Raw genomic sequence first — 11,146 nt, forward strand, 5'->3', positions numbered from 1 at the left:
ACAATATTCAATAAACGTATTGTTTATACAGAAGAAAGTGTGGATGATGTAGGAAATGAGCAGGCTGAGCCCGAGGAGGGGAGGAGGTGTCAAACATGTCATCAGTTTAGAATCCTTATGTAGCCACAAGCAACCTTAGTCCAGGCCTGGTGAATTCCATTGACTTTTACCTTGTGCCAATATGTCTTGACTATTAGTTGATCCAATTCATGTAAGGTAACATGAAATAAACTCGTAGTATTTTCCAACACTACCCCACCTCCTGGTTTCTTGAACCTGACAGAGGCCTCTTGTGGCGGATACTATTAAGAGGACTGACAAACTTTCCTGCCCTCGCTCCTTTTCATCTTTGCAAATATCTCAATCAACAGATGCCTAACGGAGGGGATGAAACACAATTTGGATGCGCTTCCTTTCGGCACTTCAGGGCAAGTGGGACCAAGTGAGCTTGCCCACTGGCTGGGACTGGCCTGCCCTAAAGCTGTGGAAGAGATCTGCGTCTATTTCCAGCAGGTAAGCTAGAACAGGAAGAGGGGTACAAGTAGACTTATGACCACAAGGGAGATCAACATTTCTGTGGATTAAGTTGAGTTTTGCTCCATTTTACAACCTGGCTTGCCACCGTGGTTAAGTGAATCGCTGCGATTATTCAGTTAGTAACACGGTCGTTAAGTGAAACTGTCTTCCCCATTGACCTTGCTTGTCAGAAGGTCGCAAAAGAGGTTCCCATGACCTGGGGACACTGCAACCATCGTAATTAGGAAGCAGTGGTCAAGCATCAGAATGTAAATCACGCAACTATGGGGATACTGTGATAGTCATAAGTGTGAAAAAATGGTCATAAGTGTTGAAAAGGTCATAACTCACTTTTTCAGTTGTTTTATAACTTCAAACAGTCATTGAATGAACTGTTTTAAATTGAGGACTATCTGTACTGCGTGCATAGACTAGAGTGCTTTCTTTATTCGCACTGTTGTGGCCTGCCAGTGGCCAGCAGAGCTGGCAGCAGATTTGGACAGTGAGGAGATTGGAGAGGAAGATGGGCCAGTCCTGGAGTCTGGGGAAGACTCTGATGAGGGACCTGTGTCGGAGGCAGAGATGGGAGCAGAGCCCTATGCCAGTTATTAGCTGCCTTCAGAGTCAGACAGCAGTGAGGCAGACAAACAGTTGGAGCCTGTTCCCAGTGTGCACATGCACAGAGTTGCCAGATGGAGGGAACAGCTAAAGAACAAGGGACGACTTGGGAGGAAGGCCAGGCAATGAATATCCCCTCCCAGAGGAAATAAAAGAGAAAGAAAGGGGAATTTGCAGGAGACAATTAGTTCACTTAATTGGTTCCTGACTCTCGGAGGCTCCTGTCCCAGTTTTGCAGATATCAGCCTCTCAGCTCTCCAAGCCAGATAAGGTCTGTGACTGTAAATCCTCACTTGAAAGTCTTTGCTGGATGTGAATGAGCAGAATTCATGGTAAATTAATAAAGCGTTTTTGTCCGGACCAGGAGCTTGCTTCATGCTCTTGGGAAGCTTCGGTCAGAACATGCACTTAAGCAACTCTTTCATGCGTCCTGCTTTGATTCCCAGGATTCCAACGGAAACATGGATGCCCGGGAAGTGGCCTTAGCCCTAGAAGCTCTACGGGGAGAACATGACCCACAGCAACTGACACGTCGGGCTTTTGAGGTAATGGCTCTGATTAGCTTTGAGGGGTTGAGGAAATGAGCTTGCAGAACGCTGAGTGAGATGTTTAGCAAGGACTTGGATCCCTGCTGGCTGGAGACATCTTGCAGCTAAACAAAGGTAGTATTCAGTCAGTTCTGACTAGTTCATCTGAACCGGTAGCAGAAATCACGTGATTTGAGCAAAGCGCATGCTCGGAAGGCCGGATGCATGCGTGGACAGGGCACGCACACACGCACGCACACACACACATTCATGAACCAGTAGGGAAGGTAAGTGAAAACAACCCTTGGAGCTGAAGTCCTCACACCTTCAAGATTCGACACTTGAGATCACCAAGTTAGTTCTTGGGCAGGGAATGCCAGAATATGTCAGAGAAGTTGGGGTGAAACATTCAGAAAAAAGACAGTAGCAAGCAACTTTCATTTCCCAAAGGAGACATGAGGCAACTGGGCTTTCTGGTTTTCTTTGAAGAGTTTCACTTCTTATCCAAGAAGCTTCTTGGATGTCTTCAATGCTTCTTGGGTGAGAAGCGAGACATCTTCAAAGAAAAACCAGAAAGTCCAGTTGCCTAGTGAAAAAGCACCTTGGGGCATGAAAATCACTTGCCATTGTCTTTTTTGGCACTTTTTAAAACTTTCTAGGGTAACCCTGGCATATCCAGGTACTCCCCATCCAAGTACTAACTCCGTGATTCTCAATCATGGCATCTTGAAGGTGTGAAGACTTCAATTCCCAGAATTCCTTAGCCAGCAGGGATGAAAAAGCGCTTTTGGAATAATCGTGACCCGAATGGCTGAGAATTTCCATAGGTATTAAGCAGGAGTGAAATCAACTTACCTTCGCTACCGGTTTGGAAATGTGAGGGCATGAGCCACCTCCACACATGTGCAGGACCTTCCGTGCATGCACAGAGCATCAAAACAACGTGATGATGTCCAACTGGGTGGGTGGAGCCTGCTACCAAACGCGCCTACTATCAAGGGAGGGGGGATCGGCAGTATTTCTGATGATCAGCTGTGCCACACGATTTAGATTAACTAGAAAGCAGGAAATCCAACAATCCTAGCTTATATAAATTGCGCCTCACAGCTGACCTTTGGAAATACTAGTTCGCCCGAACCGGTACCATTTGTTACTACCGGTTCGGCTGAACTGGTTCGAACCAGTAGCATTTTACCCCTGGTATCAAGCCACTTTCATGTTGCTGTTAAGAAAATTACAGGGATCTGTCCATAAAGTTTTCAAGAGTTAAGCTCAATTCAAGATCTTTCCCTCATGTGTAGGAGAGAGTTCTCACAGTGTCAGTGAAGTACAATTGATAGCAAACCTGTCCATTGCAATTCCCTTGCCCTTTCTGGCTCTTTCGTGGCAAAGGGAGGGGCAGGAACGAAAAAATACAGAAGGGTCTGAATACTGTTTTTCTAAGTAGAGCTTGTTTTTCAAACACAGCAATCCCTAGAAATTTTTCCTCACGGCTTGCTAATTTTGTAAACATCACTCGTCAGAAATTACAGATAGTCCTCAACTTACAACCTCAATTGAGCCCAAAATTTCTGTGGCTAAACGAGACAGTTGTTAAGTGAGTTTTGCCCCATTTTACAACCTTTCTGGCCACAGTTGTTAAGTGAATCGCTGCAGTTGTTAAGCTAGTAACACTGTGGTTATAGTGGCTGGCTTCCTCATTGAACCTGCTTGTCAGAAGGTCGCGAAAGGTGATTGCGTGACCCCAGGACACTGCAACTGGCATAAATATGAGTCAGCTGCCAAGCATCTGAATTTGAAATCGTGTGGCCATGGGGATGCTAAAACGGTCGCGTGAAAAATGGTCATAAGTCACTTCTTTTCAGTGCTGTTGTAAGTTGAGGACTACTTGTATTGGATTCTTGTGAATTTCTTGGAGTGGTTCCAGTTCTGGGTGGCAAGTGAAGTCCGACATCCAGAATATATTGTCAGTGAGAAGGTCAAAAATATGGAAGAGACATCAAAAGAAAAGATCAGTAGGAACTGTAGATTTAAAGAAGATGGAGCGGTGAACGTCAGAACTAGATACCTTTTGTGAAATGTGTTTCAGTTTCATTCCTTTGTCAAACTCCATTCTTTATATGGAACTAGCTGATAACCCAGTGCTGCCTGGGTATTTGTTTATCCCAATCCTGAATTAGACAGGAATAACAATGTCAAGTGGCAACCTAAGTGCGGAATAGGCTGTCCTCCCTCCCTCCATTAACATCGCCACAATTCCTGAAGAGACGATGGCAAGAGCTTCTCTGAACCCTGATTTGAGCAACAGTTGATTTCGTCAAAAATGTTTTCCCTGTGCCACCACAAGCCTAATTTCTAATGGATTTCCCCCCTTACCAGAGGGAGCCCCCTTGTGGAGTATTGTGAAGCCGTTACCATGGCAACTCCACAGCGCTGTATAGTAGAAGTCATTTTAAGGTAGTACAGTAGAAGCCATTTTAAAGCAGTACAGTAGAAGTAGAAGCCATTTTAAGGCACAATAGGCTGTATCGTAACAGAACACCCCCCCCCCCAAGAGGTGTTAGGGGTGTCTTACCCTCACAGTATTTTTTTCCAGAGTGTAAGTCATCTGTACCAAATTTAGTTGAAATTGCTCAAGGCGTTCCAGAGTTATTCTGGAACATAACAGAGAGACACACATGATATATATATATATATATATATATATATATATATATATATATATATATGTATGTATGTATGTATGTATGTATGTATGTATGTATGTATGTATGTATGTATGTATGTATGTATGTATGTATGTATGTATATATATATATATATATATTTTTCAAGCTATTTAGCTCTCATGAGCTAGCCATACCCTTACTGGGATTCGAACCTGTGCTGTGTTGCTAGCTGATGAGAGCTAAATAGCTTGAAATAGATCTATACTAGTCTCCCTTTATTTATTTATCAGCACAAATACAAAACACAAATATATATAACAAAGGCAACAGTAAAAATATTGGGTTTCTGTCGTGATGGACTCTTGTGACGAGCCGAAGGACAGATGATGGAAGCAGTTAGCTTCCTCCCATAATTGGGGCTTACCAGGGGTTGTATATATATATATATATATGTATGTATGTATGTATGTATCTATCTATCTATCTATCTATCTATCTATCTATCTATCTATCTATCTATCTATCTATCTATCTATCTATCTATCTATCTATCTATATATATATATATATATATATATATATATATGATAGTTAGATATAGATATATAGATAGATATATTATATCTATATATCTATATGTATATATATATTAGATAGTTAGATATAGATATAGAGAGATAGAGATAGATAGATTATATATATATATATATATATATAGGATAAGGAGGAGACCTGTGGCTTAATGGCTAAGACGTTTGCCTAAGATGCAGTACAGCACAGGTTCGAATCCCAGTAAGGGTATGGCTAGCTGATGAGAGCTAAATAGCTTGAAATAGATCTATACTAGTCTTCCTTTATTTATTTATCAGCACAAATAAAAAACGTGTGTGTGTGTGTGTGTGTGTGTAAAAAAGAGAGAGGGAGAGAGAGAGAGAAATTACAGTGAAATGCTAATATGTGTATTTATTGACATCTTTCCTATCAACCAGTTATTCTCAGAGGTGGAGGCCAAGACAGGAGACTCTTGTCTGCACCAAGATGGATTCTGTGCCATTTTGCGCCTCCTGCTGGGCACTCCAGTTGTGGACGGAACTGAACTCTATGGCCGACTCTGCACCGAGGACCACAGCCGGGACGGGCTTACCCTTGGTGAGATGGGGCAGGGAGAAGAAGGTTTCGGCAGGCACTACTGCTGGTTCGCTCAAGTGCGCGCCGTGTGTGCATGTGAGCTTGATGCACGCTGTATGTGCATGCACAGTATGATTAAAAAATTTCTGCACATGCACAGAACCAAAAAACAAGATGACGGTGCCTATGACACCGCTGGGAGAACCAGTTCGGGGCATGACAGGCCTGGGTTGCTGCCGGTTCCAATATGTAAGCACCATGAGGGAAACATGATTTGGATAAGAAAATTTCAGGGGGCTCCTAAGCCATATGTCCCACTCCAAAGCTTGTTTCTGAAGGCCGTGGAGACCTCCAAGATCATCTTCCTAGGTTGAAATGGCAACTCTTTCATTTACAGTTATCTGGGTTGCAGTGTAGAAGGAAATGTGGGCAGAAATGCACCTGCTTGGCCTCTTTTAAGCCTAGCATGTTCATTTTGTCTTTCAATACCCTCAGCAATCACTCAAAGGATTGAAGAATCATGAAAGGAAAACATTCATATGTTAAAATGAGGGGTCCTTGGTGCTCTCTGAGCTTGATTGTTTTCTGTCCCTTACCCAACTAGGTAACATTATCAGGGGCTAGACTAGATGTTGTTGTGGCCCGCGAGCAGCCAGCAGAGTTGGCAGCAAAGTCTGACGGTGAGGAGGTTGGGGAGGAACATGGGCCAGTCCTGGAGGCTGGGAAAGGCTCTGATGTGGGCTCTGCGTTGGAGACAGAGATGGGGCCTAGGCCGTCTGGCAGTTCTTAGCTGCCTTCGGAGTCAGACATCAGTGAGGCAGAGGAACAGCTGGAGCCTGTTCCCAGTGTGCACATGCGCAGAGCTACCAGAGAAAGAACAGCTAAGAAATCAGGGTTGACTTGGGAGTAAAGGCACAGGTGGTCGGTGAATAATCCCTCCCACAGGAAATAAGAGAAGCAAAAGGGGAGCAGGCTTTTGCAGGAAACAATTCGTTCGTCCGTTCATTCGTTTCAGGAGTGTACAGATCTGTCCATGAATCTCAGAGACTCTGTGCCAAGTCTTTCCTTGCACATTACTGCATTTGGAAAATATTTCCATGGCAGCTTTCCAAGCTAGATAAGGTCTATGGTCATACATTCACCTTTGAAAGATGGTTCACCAGGCCTTTGCTGAATGTGAAATGAGAGGAATTCCCATTCGTTTAATGAAAGGGCTTTTCTCGGGACCAGGAATCTGCTTCGTGCTTTTTGGGGAACCCTGGGTCAGAACAGATGTGACCTAGTTTGAGTAAGAAAATGTCTGCAACAAAACAATAAAGCTCAGAGAACACTAAGAACCCCTGAAGTATCATTGCCACATTACTTGTGGCTGTAGGAGATCTAAGATTAAAAAGATGGCCTCTGGTTGCCTGTGCCTCTAATCATGGAAGCAATAAGGAAGGTACCCCATAAGGAGAGAAACAACTATCCATATGTGAGCTCTAAAATGTAAGCCCCATAGAAAGTGGTGGTTGCAGAACAACCCTGTGGCTTTCTTCGCAACATTTTTGGGAGTTGTTTGCCTTCTTCAAAGGACTGAGAGAGGAGGACTGGCCCAAAGTCAGTTGTCAGCTGGCTGTGGGCCTAAGGGAGCAACATCTAAGTGAGTTGGTCTGATCTCAATAAACAGCAGGGCCAAGTTGTTGGACAGACGACTGCTCCTATGTCTCGGGGCCGTAGGCTAGGCTGGGAAGTCTGAAAAACACCCTGGAAGAAAGCAGATGGCAAAAACACTTCCGTATTGTCATCATAAAACCTACCCAAGCAGTCAGCAAGGGCTGAACTGGATGTGTAGCATCTTTGCCTGGGCCAACCCATTAGTGATCTGGGCTGATCTCGGTGGTGGTGGGAGGGGGCAAGTGTTTGACCTTCTTGGAGGGGAAAACCACATAATAATTTCTAGGCTAGGAAGTCAAAAACACATCCTAGAAAAACGGTGCAAGTGGTAAGCCACTTACGATAGGAACTGCAGAGCATTCTGGAGCTCAGAAGCCTTTGGAGAGTCTCAATCATGTAGGTCCGTGATGGCGAACCTGTGGCATGCGTGCCACAGGTGGCACGTGGAAACTTCTCTGCAGACACGCGCGCCATCACCACAGCTTAGCTCCATCACACGTTTGTATGCCTCCTGCTGGCCAGCTGAGTTTCGAGTCACTGCCGCATATGTGGAAAACACACACATGTATGGGGGAGGGGGGGGAGTCAGGCATGCATGAGTGGAGGGTGGGGGGTAAGCAGGGAGGGGTGCGTCACTCCCCTGTGCCCCATTTTTGGTTCAGGAAGGCCTGCTAGGCCCAAAATGGGTGGCGGGGGTGGTGGTGCAGTGCCCCCCCCCCTCATTTATGTTCCCAGGAGGCTTCAGTGAGGTCTGCTAGGCCCAAAACAGGGCGTTCGGCACTCTCCCCCTGTTGCCCATTGTTTGGTCTCAGGAGGTTATAGTGAGGCCTGCTAGGCCCAAAACAGTTGACAGGGGGTGCCCCCCCCCTTTGGCCCATTGTTTGGTCCCAGGAGGTTTCAGGAAGGCCTGCTAGGCCCAAAACAGTTGACAGTGCGTGCCCTCCCCCTGTGGCCCATTGTTTGGTCCCAGGAGGCTTCAGTGAGGCCTGCTAGGCCCAAAACAGTTGACAGGGGGTGCAACGCCCTCCCCCTGTGGCCCATGTTTGGTCCCAGGAGGCTCAGGGAGGCCTGCTAGGCCCAAAACAGTTGACAGGGGGTGCAACACCCTGCCCCTGTGGCCCATTGTTTGGTCCCAGGAGGCTTCAGTGAGGCCTGCTAGGCCCAAAACAGTTGACGGGATGCGCCCTCCCCCTGTTGCCCATGTTTGGTCCCAGGAGGCTTCAGCAAGGCTTGCTAGGCCCAAAACGGGCCACGGGGTGGTGGTGGTGTCGTGCACACATGTGCGGGGGTGTGTGTCATGCATGCATTGCATTATGGGTGTGGGTGTGCGCGCGCTTTCGGTAGGTGAGGACAAAAAGGTTAGCGATCACTGATGTAGATCATGGTTGTCCCAAAGTTGCTATCCCAAAAGACAACTGGACACCTATCTCCTGTCTTCCACACCCATTTGAACTCCGATTCAGGTGACCCTGAAGGTACAGATAAACCCCCAAGTGTCCTCAATGAAAATTAAGTGCCAGATGACTGCAAAGAATGTAAATCTTTCCATTCTCCACCAGTCAGTTAGAACTGAAGAAGCTTCTTGGATGAGGAGCAAAACGCTTTGAAAGGGGGGGGGGAAACCAAGAATGTCCGGTTGCCTTTTGGAATTATGACTTTCTTCTGGTCATCTAAAGCCGAGTTCCTCAATCTTTCTGGTTTGGTGGCTCAAAGGGCGGTGGGCAGTTGCCTTTATGCATGCATGTGTGAAAGGTCCGCGAGCACCCACGTGATGCCTGTGGCGACAGCAGTGTCCGTGTTGTAAATCGCTTTGACACTAGGGCCCATAGTGCTCACAGTGATGCTAGTGCAAGTGGGGAGTGTGCATGCACACGGTTCCACCACAAAACCGCGGTAGACTAAAGCGCGCTTGACGAAACCGCGTACCTGTCATCACAGTGCGACGAAAACAGCACGCTGTGAGCGGTAAAGTTAAAATTAACGCGTAAACCTAAACCTAACCCCCCCCAAACCTAACCCTAAACCTAACCTTTAACCTAACCCTAAACCTAACCCTTAACCTAACGCTAACCCTTAACCTAACCCTAACGCTTAACGTAACTCTAAACCTAACCCTAACCCTTAACCTAACCCTAAACCTAACCCTTACCTTTACATGAATCGGCTTGCTTTAAAAGCACTTTTTAAAGCGCCCTTTTTTCTCCGCGGTCGTATTTGTCGCGCTGCTGATGATGTTAGGTACGCGCTTTAATCGGGCGCGCTTTAGTGGACCGCAGTTTTGTCGTGCCACCCATGCACACATACATCAGTGCACTGGCCAGGCACTCACACGGCCCAGTGGCCAATAAGCCACAGCAGTGGTGGGGTTCAAATGTTTTTTTTCCAATGGTTCTCTGGACGTGGCTTGGTGGGCGTCGCAGGGGAAGGACACTGCAAATCTCCATTCCCTCCCAATCAGCTGGGACTCGGGAGGCAGAGAATAGATGGGGGCAGGGCCAGTCAGAGGTGGTATTTACCAGTTCTCTGAACTACTCGAAATTTCCGCTACCGGTTCGCCAGAACTGGTCAGAAGCTGCTGATTACCACCTCTGGGCCACAGTCCGATCATGGGCCGTGGCCGATGCTACCTGTGATGGGTCCTTTTTATAACGATGCAATTTGTTTTCTTCTTTTCTGTAACCAGGTCAATTCCAGGACTTCTCTCTCCATCACCCTGACTATGCCCGTCTGTTCAGCACGTACCTGCACCCCCCTCCAGCCTGCACTCTCCCCAAGCCTGCCCAAGCCTCCACTTACGCTAATGGTGTCTCCGCCATTTCTCCCAAAAGCAAGGGTGACTGAAGCCCTCCCCTGCCTCTTAAGCCATGTGTATCCAACAACCATGAGAACAACCCTCCATACATACACACAGACACACAGCCATGCCGCACACACCTTTGGCCACAACAGAGCCCGTTCCTTGCTTGCTCCCTGCTGTCGGGGTGGTTAGGCGGATTGGGGCCTCTCCCCCCCCTCCCCATCTCAGGGCAAACGAAAATGGGGAAATCACAGCCGCAGTTTTTTGGGGAGATTGGGGCTTCTCTGGGTTTACTTTAGAGTTTTGTTTGGGGGAGGGCAAGGGGCTAGGATTTACTCCTATCCTTTACTTTACGTTGTTGAGTTTTGTTTTCTTTTCACCAAGAGGAAGAATGAACCGAAGGAGGAGATAAGCATCGTTTTTTGGGGTTTCATTTTCTGTTTTGTAAAATATAAGAAAGTGCTATTTTATATATAAGATAAACATCTATATCTCTATAATAAATATAAATAAATAAATATATATATATGTATTACATTTTAAAACAAAGATGGTTCCTGGACTTTTCTTTCTTTTAAAAAAGGGTTTGATACGGAGACAACTGTTTGCAGTCTGAATTTTTCATTCTACTCAGGATTTCAAAAGGAGATTAAATATTGCAAAGCATCCCTACTACCTAACCAATGGGAATATGACCACAATTGAGAGACCAAAACTTCTGTTGCTAAGCGAGACATTTGTTAAGTGAATTTTATGCCCCATTTTATGACTTTTCATGCCAAAGTTGTGAAGTGAATCACTGCAGTTGTTAAATTAGTCACACAGGTTGTTAAGTAAGACGGTTGCTTAGTTAATTTTGCCTCATTTTACTGCCACCTTTGATAAGTGAATCGGTGCAGTTTTTAAGTTTGTAACATGATTGTTAAGTGAATCTGGATTCCTCATTGACTTTGCTTGTCAGAAGGTCGCAAAATGGGATCATGTGACCCCAGGACACTGCAACTGTCATAAATACAAGTCAGTTAAGCATCTGAATTTTGATCACGTGGGCATGGGGGGGGGGGGTGCTGCCAAGGTCGTAACTGCAAAAAACATTTTTTTCTGTGACGTAACTTCAAACAGTCACTAAATGAACTGTTGTAAGTCGAGGACTATTTGTATAACATCCTGGGGCATTGTTCAAAATTCACTTATTGGGAAGGGAGAAACCTCTCTTCCTTCCCCCCCCCCTCCTC

The 11,146-nt window shown here is 45.9% G+C and overlaps 1 protein-coding gene across 2 annotated transcripts in view; it reads left to right on the top strand.

Moving 5' to 3' along the window:
* LPCAT4 (lysophosphatidylcholine acyltransferase 4) overlaps positions 1–10,460 on the top strand; it is a 54,229-nt gene extending 43,769 nt beyond the window's left edge. For both annotated transcript variants that reach the window (XM_014062874.2, XM_087714135.1), the window contains exons 11-14: positions 372–513; positions 1,581–1,679; positions 5,320–5,479; positions 9,798–10,460. In XM_014062874.2, coding sequence (XP_013918349.2) covers positions 372–513; positions 1,581–1,679; positions 5,320–5,479; positions 9,798–9,955 — 559 coding nt within the window. In that variant the 3' untranslated portion in view covers positions 9,956–10,460. The remainder of the gene's footprint in view (positions 1–371; positions 514–1,580; positions 1,680–5,319; positions 5,480–9,797) is intronic.
* The last annotated feature ends 686 nt before the right edge of the window (positions 10,461–11,146 follow it).

The sequence above is a fragment of the Thamnophis sirtalis genome, unplaced genomic scaffold (assembly GCF_051295495.1).
Source record: "Thamnophis sirtalis isolate CommonGarterSnake01/CBP01778 unplaced genomic scaffold, rThaSir2_p1.2 scaffold_4, whole genome shotgun sequence".
Lineage (NCBI taxonomy): Eukaryota > Metazoa > Chordata > Lepidosauria > Squamata > Natricidae > Thamnophis > Thamnophis sirtalis.